This window comes from Anoplopoma fimbria, chromosome 11, assembly GCF_027596085.1.
Source record: "Anoplopoma fimbria isolate UVic2021 breed Golden Eagle Sablefish chromosome 11, Afim_UVic_2022, whole genome shotgun sequence".
In the NCBI taxonomy this organism is placed as follows: Eukaryota; Metazoa; Chordata; class Actinopteri; order Perciformes; family Anoplopomatidae; genus Anoplopoma; species Anoplopoma fimbria.
In genome coordinates this window covers 2,578,211-2,594,000 of record NC_072459.1, presented here as the reverse complement: position 1 = coordinate 2,594,000, position 15,790 = coordinate 2,578,211, and the positions used below count along the sequence as shown (strand labels likewise).

Here is a 15,790-nt window from a genome sequence, read left to right as displayed (position 1 = left end):
TTGCAGCATCTGGACTGATGCTCTTCCTCCAACATCTGGACTGAACCTGAGCAGACTGTCAGGCTCTTCTTCTGGTGGGAGGACACTGTGGCTGCCATGTCCAGGCGCAGCAGGAACAGCCGTGCATGGAGATATGTGTGGGGAGGGATACGAAGGGATGCTGATACCCGGGCCCTGGAAGAATGGAGCCACGACCGCCTAGAGGTATGCATACAAGGGCTCTGAACAAATACGAAGCATCCGTGGTCATCCAAGTCATATGACGCCAGGCAGGAGTTAGGATGTGTCATCACATTACATTACATTTACATTACAGTCATTTAGCAGACGCTTTTATCCAAAGCGACTTACAATCAGTAGTATGTTACATATCATTCACCCATTCACACACTGATGACAGGCTACCATGCAAGGTGCCACCATCAGACTCTAACTAACATTCATCATCCAGTCCACACCGATGGCAAGCCTTCGGGAGCAACTTGGGGTTAAGTGTCTTGCCCAAGGACACATCGACTGCCGAAGCCGGGTATCGAACCACCGACCCTCTGATTGGAGAACTACCTTGCTCTCCACTACGCCACAGCCGCCCCGCATCACCATGAGAAGACAAACAGAATTCACCCCAGCAACCCCTGTCGGACTTAAAGCATCTAATTTGCCTTTGGCCATGTACACAGGGTGTGTTTGTTGGAGATTCGGCTTCATTTGTTTGCATGCTTTGTATCAGAAACAGTATTACATTACATTACATTACATTACAGTCATTTAGCAGACGCTTTTATCCAAAGCGACTTACAGGAAGTGTATTCAACATAGGTATTCAAGAGAACTACTAGTCACCAGAAGTCATAAGTGCATCTCCTTTCTTAAACAAGCATCTTAAAGCATAAACCAGAGCAAAAGTATAGTGCAGAGGCAAATTACTACGAAAACAATAATTGCAACAGACTAATACGAATATAATAAGTGCTACAAACTACTACGAATAGGATAAGTGCAGTAAACAAATACGAATACAATACGTGCAACAACTAATACAAATACAATAAGTGCTACGAGGAAGGCTCAGGGTAGTACTTCTTGAAGAGGTGAGTTTAAAGATGGGCAGCGACTCTGCTGTCCTGAGGTCAGTGGGGAGTTCATTCCACCACTGAGGGGCCAGGACGGAAAAAAGCTGTGACCGGGTGGATCGGCCGCAGGGACCTCTGAGCGACGGGGCATCAGAAACAGTATTTTTTTTCTGCAGAGAGGAAAGCAATGTAATATTTGCATTTCACTATTACATTTAAGAGGTTTAGATGAACTTCAGAGGTAAATTATCCAATGCAGTGCCCTTATTTTAGCTTTGTAGAAACCTAATATCAAACCAGTGCTGTGTTGATACATAAGCAAAGTTATTTTTCTCTACATTGTTGCTCCCCAGTTCAGTGATTCAGACTCCGAGGCAGACTTTCCAGCAGTGATGGTCCCTCCAGTCCCCAGCGCAGTGCCCGTCACCGGAGAGTCCTACTGTGGCTGCGACTCCCAGGCTGAGACCAACTACAACCCTCGTCTGCGAGGTTTTCACCAAGTTAAAGACTGCCACTGTGGAGAGGATGACCAAGGTACAAAACAGCTCCTGCATATTAATGAACCCAATTTATAATTTAAAGGCTGATTAGGTGATGTCACTTGAGTTACACCATCGAAACAAATCCTACTATTTGTTATTGAGCTGAATGCACATTTGTTTTCTACAAATAAAATGTGATTTAATGGACACATGGTAAAAAGCCAGGAAAATAAAAACATGTTTCATTTCTTGTCTCTTTAGCCATGAATGACTGATGATGACTTCTGATGTTTCAGAGTTTGACTGGGTTTGGGACGGCAACAGCCGATCGACAGCAACGTTACTGAGCTGCGACAATCGAAAGGTGAACTTCCACTCCGAGTACAGCTGTGGCACAGCAGCAATCCGCGGCTCCAAAGAGCTGGCTGAAGGGCAGCACTTCTGGGAGATCAAGATGACGTCTCCAGTGTATGGAACAGACATGGTAAACCTCTACGACTTATCTCCTAACACTGACCTGCTGGTGGTGTGTAACTCTTCCTAAAGAGATCCAAACATAGAGCAAGTATTTATCTCTAAATTGTTCTTTATTTCCGTGCAGATGGTCGGCATCGGTACTTTTGATGTGAATCTAGACAAATTCAGACACTCGTTCTGTAGCCTGTTGGGAAAAGATTCAGACAGCTGGGGTCTTTCTTACACTGGTAAGATTAACACAACATGCTATGATGTAGCAGTAACTTCTCACAATGGGACGTGTATAAGTTTAACGTCAGTGGTTGTCTTCCTTTTGTCAGGCTTGTTGCATCATAAAGGAGACAAGTTGAACTTCTCCTCCCGGTTTGGACAGGGATCCATCATCGGGATCCATCTGGACACGTGGCACGGCACACTCACTTTCTTCAAAAATCGCAAGTGTATAGGTTAGTATCAACATAGACTCATACCATAACAATCTAGAAATACATCCCGTAAACTTAAAAAAAAAAAGATAAGATAAATACTGATACATACAGTTGAAAAATCAACTTGTCAATGCTCTCTGGTGGCCAAACTACACTTTATATATTACCTTAAACCTAGTTTGGCATTTCTGGACTGCAATCTCTTGTTACATATGGTTTGACATAAACCAATAGTGATAAATCTGCAGTAAGCTCATACCTGCCGATATATTGACCTAGCTCTGTTGTATAGCTCATTATCAACATTGTTTTTATGCAAGAGTTAGCAAAGAATACTGTGGCACTGAACATGCCCCATAGAAGAAACTCTACATTTCATGACATTGAAATGCGGGCAGACTGTAAGACCCTGCTGCAAGAAAATGAGAAGTTTCTAAAGGGAATCTGGTGCTTTGAAACAACTGCTATTGTCTACAGGGACTTCCAAAATCAACACAAAATTAAAGTTCCTTGTAGTAGCTTTATGCAAATGTATGAAACAAACCTGTGTGCACATCTGTTAAGTGGGTATTCTGGGCTAACTTTAATACATATGACCCACAGTGCGGTACAAGATATTACACATGAACATAAAAGGTTGTGTCCCCTTTCTCGATGTAGGTGTTGCTGCCACAGAGCTACAAAATAAGAAGTTTTATCCGATGGCGTGCTCCACAGCAGCAAAAAGCAGCATGAAGGTGATCAGGTCCTGCTCTGCGCCCACCTCCCTGCTCTACCTCTGCTGCGCTCGCCTTCGCCAGCTGCTGCCGGACTGTATGGACACCCTGGACGTGCTGCCGCTGCCGCCAGGCCTCCGCCAGTTACTCCACAACAAATTGGGTTGGGTGCTCTGTCTCAATAGCGGCACCACAGAGGAAACCACGGATGGGCCTGAGTGCTCCTCACGCTCACCTGCCCCCCCCCTGGCCGGACCGTCCTCCTCTGAGAGTGACTCAGAGGGCTGCACGTCTGACCCCGAAGCCTTTCAGAGGAAGAGATGCCGCTGGACGTGACTGGCCAGCTCGACTCTTACCTCCTCTTAAACACTGGCAGACGTTAATGTCCTATGACATCTGATCTCATGTTTCCTACCTGCCTCAAGCTTTCCTCATCATCAATATTCTCCAGTGGCAAAGAAGATTACCAGGAATCGGAGTGATACGTAAGTAGAAAACTGTGACGGCAGTATTTCTGCGTACACGCTTTACTGTGATCTTCTCTCATACCATTCAGATATCTTAATGCTCACCATACAATCAGTATCCAAACAAGCTTCAGTAATAAGTCAAAAGGTGCAGCGTTATTATGTTAGCTACAATAATTAGTTGCAATTCATGTATGGCGAGTAGTGAAATGATGCAGGAATGGACTGTACAGTGTAACACTGAAGTCAAGTATGGCCAATTTTTGATGGTCATCATAGTACCTTTAAAAAAAAAGGGGGGGGGTTTCAAAAATGAAAGACTGTATATTTAAGGGATGCACTGATACTGACAATATTGACTCAACTTTCTGGATCGATTATCGTGACAGAGCAGACAATCTGTTCAATTAAATGTCTACACACTATAAACATTATATACTGGAATTTTAATTGCTAAAGTTTTGTCCAAGTTGTTGCTGCATTTAAAAAGGTTTAGGAGAAAAGGATTTATTATTTTAATCATATACACCAATTCAGTAAATTTATATCTATGTATTTATTTGTTACATTTTGTTTTACAAAGATAGTAAAGCAATGTATCCTTCCACAGAAAAGACTGATCCCAGTCATTCCACACACTGAGGCATACAGCTTATTAATTAAACACAGGTATCCGTATCTTTACTCTGTATCTACTGTTACCAAAGCCCAGGTGTCGGTGTCTTTTGGGACTGAAACTTTGGTGCAACCCTTACAAATTCTTATATTTTCAACCTGTATGCAAATAATGTATATTGTTCTCAACCACAATACTAGTGATGCATTATCAAAGTAATCTGTGACCTGTTTTACTGGCATCTGCAATTTTCTGTTACGTTGAGAAGGTGGCCAAAGTTTAGGAAGTGACACCCTATAGGTCAACGAGTATTCTTTATTTCTTACGCAATGTTAAGAAAAAAAGAAATCTGTCTTAATAAAAACTTATTAAGACGGATCAAAAACTTGTTACAAGGAGTTGAAATGAACCTGAATGTACTTTGCATCTCTTCGTGCACCATGAATGAAAATATTCCAGCCATCATCTCCAAACAACTAATACACCTATGGCTCTTGTTTCTAGAGCAACTTGAGGGGAAAAAAAGTTATTTTTTTCATGTCATGTCAAACATTTGTGACACTTCTAGCAAAATCCATTTGTCACCAGCTTTTAGAGTCTCCTGTTGAAATCGTATTCCACTTGTTTGTAGAAAATGAGTTTCCTCTTTTCTAAAAGCTGTTAGCAGTATATCTTGTTATTAAGTGTAGCTCTTTTAAATCTGATCATGAGACTAGTATGCTACTCAGAAGAGACTGATGCACATGTAAAATAACTTTTCATCGCTGTTAGACCTTATTGTTTTTTAGAACTTTAAAAAAAAGTTACTTTGATTGAGAAAATATGAGATTATGAGCAGTTTTAGTTTTTTTTAACTGATCTGTTTATGCAAGTGTGTTGTTTTTGTTTTTCTAAGGCCTTGTCCCATCACTTCCTGTACCAACTCCACTTGACTGTAATTAATCGCACTCTATTCTAAATCCTTTTAGTATCAAACACTCAGCCTTTGTGGGCATAAAAGTTGGCTCTAAAAAGTTTCCTTGTTTTATCCGAAATTAGATTTCAATGATGACAAGTTTTCACAGCAGAAAATGAGTTTCAAAACGGTTAAAGAAACTTCTCACACTGCTCCTGGAGAATAATAATGATTCATATTTATTAATACTAAAAACATAGTTAACACATTGAGCACATGAGAGGACAGTAGAGAGGAGGATTGTGCTGCAGGAGTGGTTTGCAATGTGTCAGTTGAAGCTTTGAGACTCATTTTCTTCTGTGAAATACAAACATTTACAGCCACCTTTCAAGCCTTCAGGGACTGAGTGGTTTTAAGATTAATTCAAGTATAACTTGATCATGAATGACTAAGGAGGGGAACATTACCCCTGGGTCAGGTATGTAAATAAATCTTATTTAATTTAGTTTTTTAGTTTTAAACTATAACAACTATAGCTATAAAGATAGAGTTTGATTAAGGTGTTGAAGCTACACAGTCTGCCAATGGCTGCCTCAGTCACCTGTCTTCGATCATGTTCACTCCTCAAGGGTCCTGGTTCAAGTAGACGTACACAAAGATATATATATATATATATATATATATATATATATATATATATATATATATATGGTACTATGCAATACAAGCATCTTATGTGATATTGGTTTTCAGAAGGAATGTGTGTTTTAAGATGTTAAGACTGAGGCCCTGACACAACAACAGAGGTGAAGGTACCAGAGGACCATGATTGTTATTCATGAGATGTGTGACATGACACAGTTATTCCTGTCCCGTTGTGTAATGATTGATCAGAATTATCCCGATAGATCTAGTAATATAACCCCAAAGAGGTGAGTTGTAGTCCAGCAGATGTATTTTTTGTCTTATTTCACAGCATTTGTCTTCATATTGATGCATCCAAGCACTTTCTTTCTTACTGTTGTACTGTAAATATGAAAAATTATAAGTGTTTCTTCTATACCGTGTCATATTAATAATACTGTATGTGAAGGCCTTTACTCTCCTTTTTCTGTGTAACTTATCAGCATGATTTTAGAGCTGAAAATAAATGAATGCTAAGTATGCACAAATGACTGGATGTGTTCATTCAACTGGCACCTAGGACATTTCAAGATGTCAATTTCATCATCAACTTTCATGAAATTTGGATTGCTTTTTTGGAATCCTTAAGCAACAGTAATACTTCAATAAAGATTTCCTGAGTGAAATAAATAACAGAATTGCAGACAACTTCTATCGGGGTCAAAATAAAACAAAGACATGGAACACATGGAAATGCTCATGTCAGAAAGTTCCTTTAAACAGTTATAAAACCCTGGAGACACTTTGCTCTGCCACAAAAATCACACCTGTAGTCCAAACATTTTGGAAAGGGTTACATCAAGACCACGATCATTTCTTAAACTAAAAAAAATATTTGGTTTAATTGGTCTGTAGATACAGTACCAGTCAAAAGTTTGGACACACCTTCTCATTCAATAGTTTTTCTTTATTTTTTATTTTATTTTTTTCTACATTGTAGATTAATATTGAAGACATCCAAACTATGAAGGAACACATATGGAATTATGTGGTAAACAAACAAATGCTCAACAAACCAGAATATGTTTTCCTATTCGTAGTAGTTTGTAGCACTTACTATATTCGTATTAGTCTGTTGCAATTATTGTTTTCGTAGTAATTTGCCTCTGCACTATACTTTTGCTCTGGTTTATGCTTTAAGATGCTTGTTTAAGAAAGGAGATGCACTTATGACTTCTGGTGACTAGTAGTTCTCTTGAATACCTATGTTGAATACACTTCCTGTAAGTCGCTTTGGATAAAAGCGTCTGCTAAATGACTGTAATGTAATGGAATGTTTTATATTTTAGATTCTTCAAAGTAGTTGAATGAGAAGCTGTGTCCAATCTTTTGACTGCTACTGTATATATATTTTTTAACACAGATTCTTGTCTAATAAATCCACACATGTTATAATGTATCATTCCTCTGGTGAGATGATGAATGTGTTTGAACTCAGAGGTCTTCTGCTTGATTTGACATGACACATGACAATAAAAACACTGTGCAATAATAGTTAAAATAGTTTTTTTCTGTCTGTAAATATTATATTTCAGTTATTGTGTTTTTCTACTGTTTTTATTGCTTATTTATAATACTTGTTTTTTATTTTATTTTTATTTTTCATTTTTTTATTTTTATCTTGTCTTTCTTTACTACGTCTCTTGTTTTGCACTTTACTCTATGCTGCTGTAAGCCTGCAAATTTCCCCGCTGCGGGACTAATAAAGGATTATCTTATTTTAACCAAACCATCAAACCAATCAATCATTTCCACATTATGGAGACAGGTGTCTGCAGGAATCACCTGATTGACTACAAATACAACAGAAATATGCATAAACAATGATGCATATTGGGTTATTTCCTCTTTGACAAACTGGGTGTGCATGAATGAATGGATGGATGGATGTTCAATGGTCAACCTCCAGAGAGTGCCATGTGATGTCATAACCAAACCAATCAATCATTTCCACATTATGGAGACAGGTGTCTGCAGAAATCACCTGATTGACTGTAAATACAACATAAATATGCATAAACAATGATGCATATTGGGTTATTTCCTCTTTGACAAAATTAATTTGCCTCTGCACTATACTTTTGCTCTGGTTTATGCTTTAAGATGCTTGTTTAAGAAAGGAGATGCACTTATGACTTCTGGTGACTAGTAGTTCTCTTGAATACCTATGTTGAACACACTTCCTGTAAGTCGCTTTGGATAAAAGCGTCTGCTAAATGACTGTAATGTAATGTAATGTTTTATATTTTATATTCTTCAAAGTAGTTGAATGAGAAGGCGTGTCCAATCTTTTGACTGATACTGTATATATTATATATATATATTAACACAGATTCTTGTCTAATAAATCCACACATGTTATAATGTATCATTCCTCTGGTGAGATGAATGTGTTTGAACTCAGAGGTCTTCTGCTTGATTTGCTTAATGCGGAACAAAAAGCGCAGCGCCGGTTTCCGGGGAGCCTTTTCGCAGCCGGACCGACTGAGCGGAAGTTGTGTTTCCTGCCTGTGGAGGTCAAGCAGAGCTGGTGGAGAACCTGAGCTGCAGTCATGGTGAAGAAGAGGCGACTCCGTCTCATAGCAGAGATGGCTCGGAAGATCCGGGCCTACCGAGAGCTGAAGTCCAGACCCCGAGAGTCCCAGAAATACGCCCTGGACTACGAGAGCATGAAGCGGCCTCTGACGGGGAAGATGCTGCCGGTGCTGGCCTGGCAGGACGTCCGCAGGGAGAGCCGCCTCTTCTCCCTGCTGGCCGGCATGAGGCTGTTCGGAGTGGGCCGCATGTTCACCCGCAAGTCCTGGCTGGAGGACCACACAGAGCCCAGCTACTGGGAGGTCACCAAGGTCAAGGTGGACTACACCTCTGAGGTGAGAGGGGGGGGCATCAATGTACCACCATGCACCACCATGTACCATCATACACCACCATGCATCATCATGTACCACCATGCACCACCATGTACCACCATGCACCACCATACACCACCATGCACCACCATGCACCACCATGCATCATAAACCACCATCATGCACCACCATACACCACCATAAACCACCATAGATCATCATGCACCACCATGCACCACCATGCACCACCATGCACCATCATGCACCACCATGCACCATCACCACCATGCACCACCATGCACCACCATACATCATCATGCACCACCATGCACCACCATGTACATCATGCACACCATACATCATCATACACCACCATGCATCATCATACACCACCATGCACATCATACACCATGCACCACCATACACCACCATGCACCACCATGCACCACCATGCACACATCCATGCACACATCCATGCACACATCCACTATATTGTCATTGGAAGTCATGTGTCATGAGGTCTGTTAGGATACACATGTAACCAAATCACACCTGTGTTTCTAGAACATGGATCATGGCAGAGCATGGGGGATCCTCACACTCAAAGGTAAGATTGCACCCTGTTTTTTTTTTCTTCAATAACTTTATTGAGACATTTGTTCATACATATAACACACATTTTGTTAAAAAGTCTAATAATGAACACAAATCTAAATTTTTGGACTTCACAACTTTAAACAACACTTTCAAAATCAACTGGCTGGGGCGGCTGTGGCACATGAGGTAGAGCGCTTGTCCCGTAACCACCGAACATGCCGAGGTGTCCTTGAGCAAGACACCTAACCCCAAGTTGCTCCCGGGCGCTTCATTGCAGCCCACTGCTCCTCTGGGATGGGTTAAATGCAGAGAAATAATTTCCCCATTGTGGCACTAATAAAGGCTTAATTATTATTATTATTATTATTATTATTATTATTATTAAGACAATTCATTAATAATCCAACATCGCTATGGAATTTCATTCCAAATTATATTTTCTCTAAAATTGGTGGCCTGAACTTTCTTTTACTATGCAATTATAATATCAGCAAAATCCCAATCATACTGTCAAACTTTCACAAGCAGATGCTTTTGGCCTGGTGTCTCTTATTTAAACATAACTTCTCACCTCATAGATATTACATATGGCATAATAAGGAAATTCTCTACAAAAACAAATCTTTTGTTTTTATTTGTTATGAATTGTAACCATTGAGGACACTGATGTGATGTCATCAAAGGGTTTAAGCAGACTTTTACGAGTTGCACTCAAACAAAACCGCATGCATCATTTTTGTTGCATTTTGTGCTTCGGCAGGAAAACAGGAGAAGGACGTCAAGGAGATGGACAAGGTAATGTACCACGACTGGCGCGTGGTTCCCAAACACATGGAAGAGCAGTTGAAGGACTTTGAGCCGCTCCCTGAGCCACCCGTGCGCTACGTCCCCTACCCCCCCCTGGTCCGCGCCATGATGCTGGCCGAGCACAAGAAGCGTACTGGCAGCGTACTGGCAGAGGAGCCGGTCTTGCCTTTAAAGAGGGACGTCCTGCTCAACAAAGACTATTTCCGCAAGCAGGAGCAAGAGACGCAGAGGACGGAGGGGACACCGGTGTGATACTTGGGGTTCTGAAGATGAAAATCTTGGACGTTTTGGATCAAATCAGTGTCGATAGAAGTTGTTTCTTCTCAATGTCCCGATAAATCCTGGACTAAAAACACCTCTCTGCTATTTTCATCTGAAGAAGGCCTCTCCGAGTGTGATATGTATTTGTGCAATGTGGTAAATATTAAATTTAAGATAAAATATTGCTGCTGTCCGTGTTTTTTTTGTGTTTTGTGCCTGCGTTGTAGAGTACTTCACTAAGGTGATTACAGCACTTAGAACACGCATTAAACATGACTGAGGGCCTCATACTTTAACAACTTGAAATCACCTTTTTTGTAGTATCAGAGAAAAGGGAGAAGCAGCAGACTCCACATTGACACATAAGCAAAAGTTTAATATGATGTTATTTTGCCTGATTAGATCTTATGCTGCTTTATGTCAAACTGGTCTGATCATAGACAAAAGTTTCTGATTTTAATAGTTTTAACTTTCAAGTCGTTATAGTTCCTGGGAAAATCAGTGAGCTCTGATACATCGAGCTTGTCTCTCAATATGTAGGTGTCTGAAAACAACAAATCTTGTCGCTTCATATCAGCCAAAGAGAACTGTTTAATGTTATCAAAGCTACATTTAAAGGATATGGTGTTCTATGGTCGATTCACAGCATTTTAATCCTCATACAGCCATCTGGATGACATCTTCTCCACTCCCCTGCTAGATGTGTTGAACCTGTTTTACAGAACAAAAGACGCTCTACTTATAGTTAACAGAGTTATTAGTGTTGACGTCACGTAGTTCCCAGCAAAGCTCTGCCACTTCCAACCGGATTCGGCACGTTTCTTTAATCTGATGAGTCTTGTAAATTTCCCTCACAATTGTGCCATAAATGAACAGTAATATAAACTGATATGCCCGTAATAAAAACATTTCACTCTCATCATGCAAACATTACTTTGGTATCTTTAAAAAAACAAAAAAAACATATCAGATGTATAACAGTCTATAGTAGTCTATATGTGTTGATTTATATTTTTCTAACATTTAAAGATTAATTATTAGTGGAATATCACAAACAATCTGCTGATTTAACTACATTACACTCAATCAACATTATTATTATTATTATATTCCTTTATTGATCCCCATGGGGGAAATTCAAGTGTTGCAGCAGCTCAACTACACAGACACAGACAATAAATACACATACTATACAACTACACAGACAATAAATACACATACTATACAACTACACAGACAATAAATACACATACTATACAACTACACACTATACAACTACACAGACAATAAATACACATACTATACAACTACACAGACAATAAATACACATACTATACAACTACACAGACAATAAATACACAGACAATAAATACACATACTATACAACTACACAGACAATAAATACACATACAGACAATAAATACACATACTATACAACAGAATAAAGATAGAACAGGATCTATGTATACATGTATGGGGCTCTATGGTGAGTAAGTAAACATCCTGTCATTACATATCTTTGATTCACCAAATAAACTTTATGATTCTAACATTTTGCTGAATGGACACCTCGTGCCCGCGCTTTGAGAAGCGTGCGTCCGTCTACAACCCTCCTCCTCCTCCTCCTCCTCTTCCTCCTCCAGCTCCTCCTCCTCCTCCAGCTCCTCCTTCTTCCTGTGTAATGATAATCCGTCAGCCGGCCACAATGATCTGCCTGTTTCTGACCATATTTTCCTACTTATTCCAGTCAGGTTGGTGTTCAATCTGTTTATATGTATTTCATTATTACTGAGTTTGACTCTCTCACTGGAGATAAATGTTCACAGTTTCCTTTTTAAAGTGTGATCATGAACTCTGTGTGTGTGAGGTTCACTACTTTACTGACATATACTCTAAGCTGCGTGTCACTACGTCACTACTACGTCACTGGTGTCCCCCCTCACTGTGGAATGAGTTGATCCATCCTCCTATTAATAGCTGCTGCTGGAGGCGGTGGGACCTGATACTGGGTGATACTGGGTGATACTGGGTGATACTGGGCTGCTGCAATGGGGCCGAGAAAAAGGTCAAAGAGAGATCTGCACAGACTTGAACATTTAATGGTTAAACATGCACGGATTGAAGAATCTGGTGAGACAGAATGACTGAGAGTGAGTCTGCAGCTGTGAATGAGTTGTCAAAGTGCAAGCTTCAGACATGACCTTATTGTATCTCTGAAGTTATGCAATAGGAGGGTGAGGGGACTGCTAGTAAAGACCTGAAAGTGATATTTGTAAATCTAATAATCACTCCTATAACTAACAAATAACAGACATTTATGGAGATGCATGGAGGGTTTGTTAAGTCAAAACTTGTGTGTGCGAAAGCACTTATTGCATTTCGTATTGCATTCGTTTTACTGCACTTATCCTATTCGTAGTAGTTTGTAGCACTTATTGTATTCGTATTAGTCTGTTGCAATTATTGTTTTCGTAGTAATTTGCCTCTGCACTATACTTTTGCTCTGGTTTATGCTTTAAGATGCTTGTTTAAGAAAGGAGATGCACTTATGACTTCTGGTGACTAGTAGTTCTCTTGAATACCTATGTTGAATACACTTCCTGTAAGTCGCTTTGGATAAAAGCGTCTGCTAAATGACTGTAATGTAATGTAATGTAATGTAATGTAATGTAATGTAATGTACTGCTGGTGTGAGGGTTGTTATGTGTGGATCCACAGGGTGCAGACACTCTGCAATAATTTTTTTTGTTTGTTTAACACAGACTGTCTTTCAGCATGGTTTAGATACTTATAAATGTACTGCAAAATTAAACACAGCTGTCACTAAGGTCTGAGTTGTCATTGATCATTCAGGACTGTCAGCAATTTTCTTCGCCGCTGTCTCTTGAATGATTGAAGCTGCCTCCTCCAGTCTATAACAAAATGCATGCAAGCTGCTCCAGGTTACCATTTTACCTTCATCTTTGTCGTATGTTATTTCTGATCCTAGGCTTGACCGGTGTGAACGAGCGCACCTTTGTTGCCGTTAAACCAGATGGCGTGCAGCGGAAACTGGTGGGAGAAATCATGCGGCGCTTTGAGAAGAGAGGGTTCAAACTGGTGGGCCTCAAACTCGTGCAGGTATTTGGGATGTAGACCTTTTGTCTTCTCTTGAGACAATATTTCCATAGTTTAGTTTTTTTCATTGTCCAAATAAATGATCATGGCTGAAATGTTAAATGAATGATGTTTTTTTTGTATTTTAATTGAACGTGTGTCTTGTGTGTCATCAGGCATCTGAGGATCTTCTGAGGGAACACTACTGGGACCTGAGGAGTAAGCCTTTCTTCAGGGGACTAATGAAATACATGAGCTCTGGACCAATCGTAGCAATGGTGAGATTCTCCCACATACTGTACATGTGTCCAGAGGATACTAAAGGCTTTCAATAAATCAGAGGGCTTGTGGTTTTGCTAATAACTCACATCATAAATCATGGTGTAGATGAAAAGATTAACTCAAAGCAGCTCATTGAGAATGAGAAGTAGTTTTGTGATCGTCTCATCAGTCTCCATACATGAATGTGATATTTGTGATATTTTTGTCTGTATGCTGTGGTCATGTGCTTTTCTGTGTTTGTTCAGGTGTGGGAGGGTTTGGACGTAGTCAAGACTGCACGTAAGATGTTGGGAGAGACCAACCCTGCTGACTCGCTGCCTGGAACCATCCGAGGGGATTTCTGTGTGGAAGTGGGAAGGTAAGAGCACCTGACTGTTCAGTTCTCCTCCTCTGAGGGCAAATGTGAGTACAATTTAACAGTAGGCATTTTGACTTGTCATAGTAGAAAAACAGTCACAAGTCATAATATAGTATGTCCGAAAAGGCATAGTATAGTATGTTGAAAAAAGTAAAAGTATAGTTTGTTGAAAAAATAAAAGTATAGTATGTTGAAAAAAGTTAAAGTAAAAAAGTCAAAAAGTAGTCATAGTATAGTATGTTGAAAAAAGTAGTATGTTGAAAAAAAGTATAGTATGTTGAAAAAAGTATAGTATAGTATGTTGAAAAAAGTAAAAAAGTAGTATAGTAAAAAAGTGTATAGTATGTTGAAAAAGTAAAAGTATAGTATGTTGAAAAAAGTCTTAGTATAGTATGTCAACAAAAGTCATAGTATAGTATGTTGAAAAAAGTAAAAGTATAGTTTTTGAAAAAAGTCATAGTATGTATGAAAAAAGTAAAAGTATAGTTTGTCGAAAAAGTCAAGTATAGTATGTTGAAAAATACTATGTCAAAGTATAGTATGTTGAAAAAAGTAAAAGTATAGTTTGTCGAAAAAAAGTATAGTATGTTGAAAAAAGTCATAGTATAGTATGTTGAAAAAAGTAAAAGTATAGTATGTTGAAAAAAGTAAAAGTATAGTATGTTGAAAAAAGTAAAAGTATAGTTTGTTGAAAAAAGTCATAGTATAGTATGTCTGTGTTCTGTGTTGCAGGAACGTGATCCACGGCAGCGACTCGGTGGAGAGCGCCCAGAAGGAAATCTCTCTGTGGTTCCGACAGAACGAGCTTCAGTGCTGGGAGGACAGCAGCAGCCACTGGATCTACAACTGACCGTCCACGTTTTTCATAACAAGGTGGTTCACGTCATACCTGGTTTAAGTATCTTGTAGCGTGAGAAGAGATGTATTTTTTTATCCATCTTAACTACATTTCTGTGGTGAGATGTCTTTACAAAGCAAACAAGCACTAATAGCGCAATAAGTTACATGTTTGCTTCTGTTACAGTTTTCGTTGTAGTCTTGTAGTGTTTAGTCCAGAAGCTTGTGTTTACAGTTTTTAAGCAATAAGGTTGGAATGTGGAGCAATAAAAGATTGTTATTCATAATGTCCATGGAGGGATAACACATCAGGGAATTGCTGTATTTTAATCAACCCTGAAGGTTAATTTCTACAGGAAGCTTTATTCATAAATATTCAGGTAATGTGCTATGCAAAGTATTTTAATTGTTAACCAAATCGGTGTGTTTTGCACACAAATGTGTTTTCCTTGTCTTGTGGAATAAACTGTTCACAATTGTTATGGTGAAAAATAAGCCAAAAATATATATATGTTTCTCCTGTAATAGTACTTACAATGAGAACCCAACAGCAATCAATTAACACCGTTACTGCCTTTCTACACACATTTCAGTTTCCTGTACTTTTAAATACAATTCTATAAGTGTGTAAAATGGATCACTTCACATGGGAATACTTGAAGTAAAAGGGTAGAAGTTTTAAAATAAAACTTTTGTACTTTGATCATGTCAGGCTCAGTTTCCAAATTAAAGAGAAACTTTAATTTATTTTGTTCTATCAAATTGTAATCTGTCCAATAGCTGCTTGAGTATTGTGCTTTTCTAAAATCCTATGATGGTGAATGAATTGTATTTGAATTGTGAAATGCAATAAATCTGATCAGGA

At 39.2% G+C, this 15,790-nt stretch overlaps 3 protein-coding genes across 4 annotated transcripts in view; all 3 read left to right on the top strand.

Annotated features, from left to right (window-relative positions):
• Positions 1 to 6,376, top strand: part of spsb3a (splA/ryanodine receptor domain and SOCS box containing 3a) — a 7,430-nt gene extending 1,054 nt beyond the window's left edge. The window contains exons 2-8 of one of the 2 annotated variants that reach the window (XR_008531597.1): positions 7 to 204; positions 1,427 to 1,607; positions 1,852 to 2,039; positions 2,157 to 2,259; positions 2,353 to 2,478; positions 3,121 to 3,661; positions 4,254 to 6,376. Coding sequence is in view for 1 of the 2 variants with exons in the window: in XM_054607548.1 (XP_054463523.1) it covers positions 97 to 204; positions 1,427 to 1,607; positions 1,852 to 2,039; positions 2,157 to 2,259; positions 2,353 to 2,478; positions 3,121 to 3,512 (1,098 nt within the window). In the remaining variant the exon portion in view is untranslated. Of the gene's footprint in view, positions 1 to 6; positions 205 to 1,426; positions 1,608 to 1,851; positions 2,040 to 2,156; positions 2,260 to 2,352; positions 2,479 to 3,120 lie in introns of both variants that reach the window. The other variant, XM_054607548.1, reaches the window with a different exon arrangement.
• Positions 6,377 to 8,281: 1,905 nt separating this feature from the next.
• On the top strand, positions 8,282 to 10,527 carry mrps34 (mitochondrial ribosomal protein S34). Its single transcript, XM_054608068.1, has 3 exons — positions 8,282 to 8,708; positions 9,252 to 9,294; positions 10,045 to 10,527. The coding sequence occupies exons 1-3, from the start codon at positions 8,391 to 8,393 to the stop codon at positions 10,341 to 10,343; spliced, it is 660 nt and encodes a 219-aa protein (XP_054464043.1). The 5' UTR covers positions 8,282 to 8,390; the 3' UTR covers positions 10,344 to 10,527.
• Positions 10,528 to 12,019: 1,492 nt separating this feature from the next.
• Positions 12,020 to 15,789, top strand: nme3 (NME/NM23 nucleoside diphosphate kinase 3). The gene is made up of 5 exons (XM_054607401.1): positions 12,020 to 12,103; positions 13,342 to 13,472; positions 13,625 to 13,726; positions 13,976 to 14,088; positions 14,821 to 15,789. The coding sequence occupies exons 1-5, from the start codon at positions 12,034 to 12,036 to the stop codon at positions 14,936 to 14,938; spliced, it is 534 nt and encodes a 177-aa protein (XP_054463376.1). The 5' UTR covers positions 12,020 to 12,033; the 3' UTR covers positions 14,939 to 15,789.
• The last annotated feature ends 1 nt before the right edge of the window (position 15,790 follows it).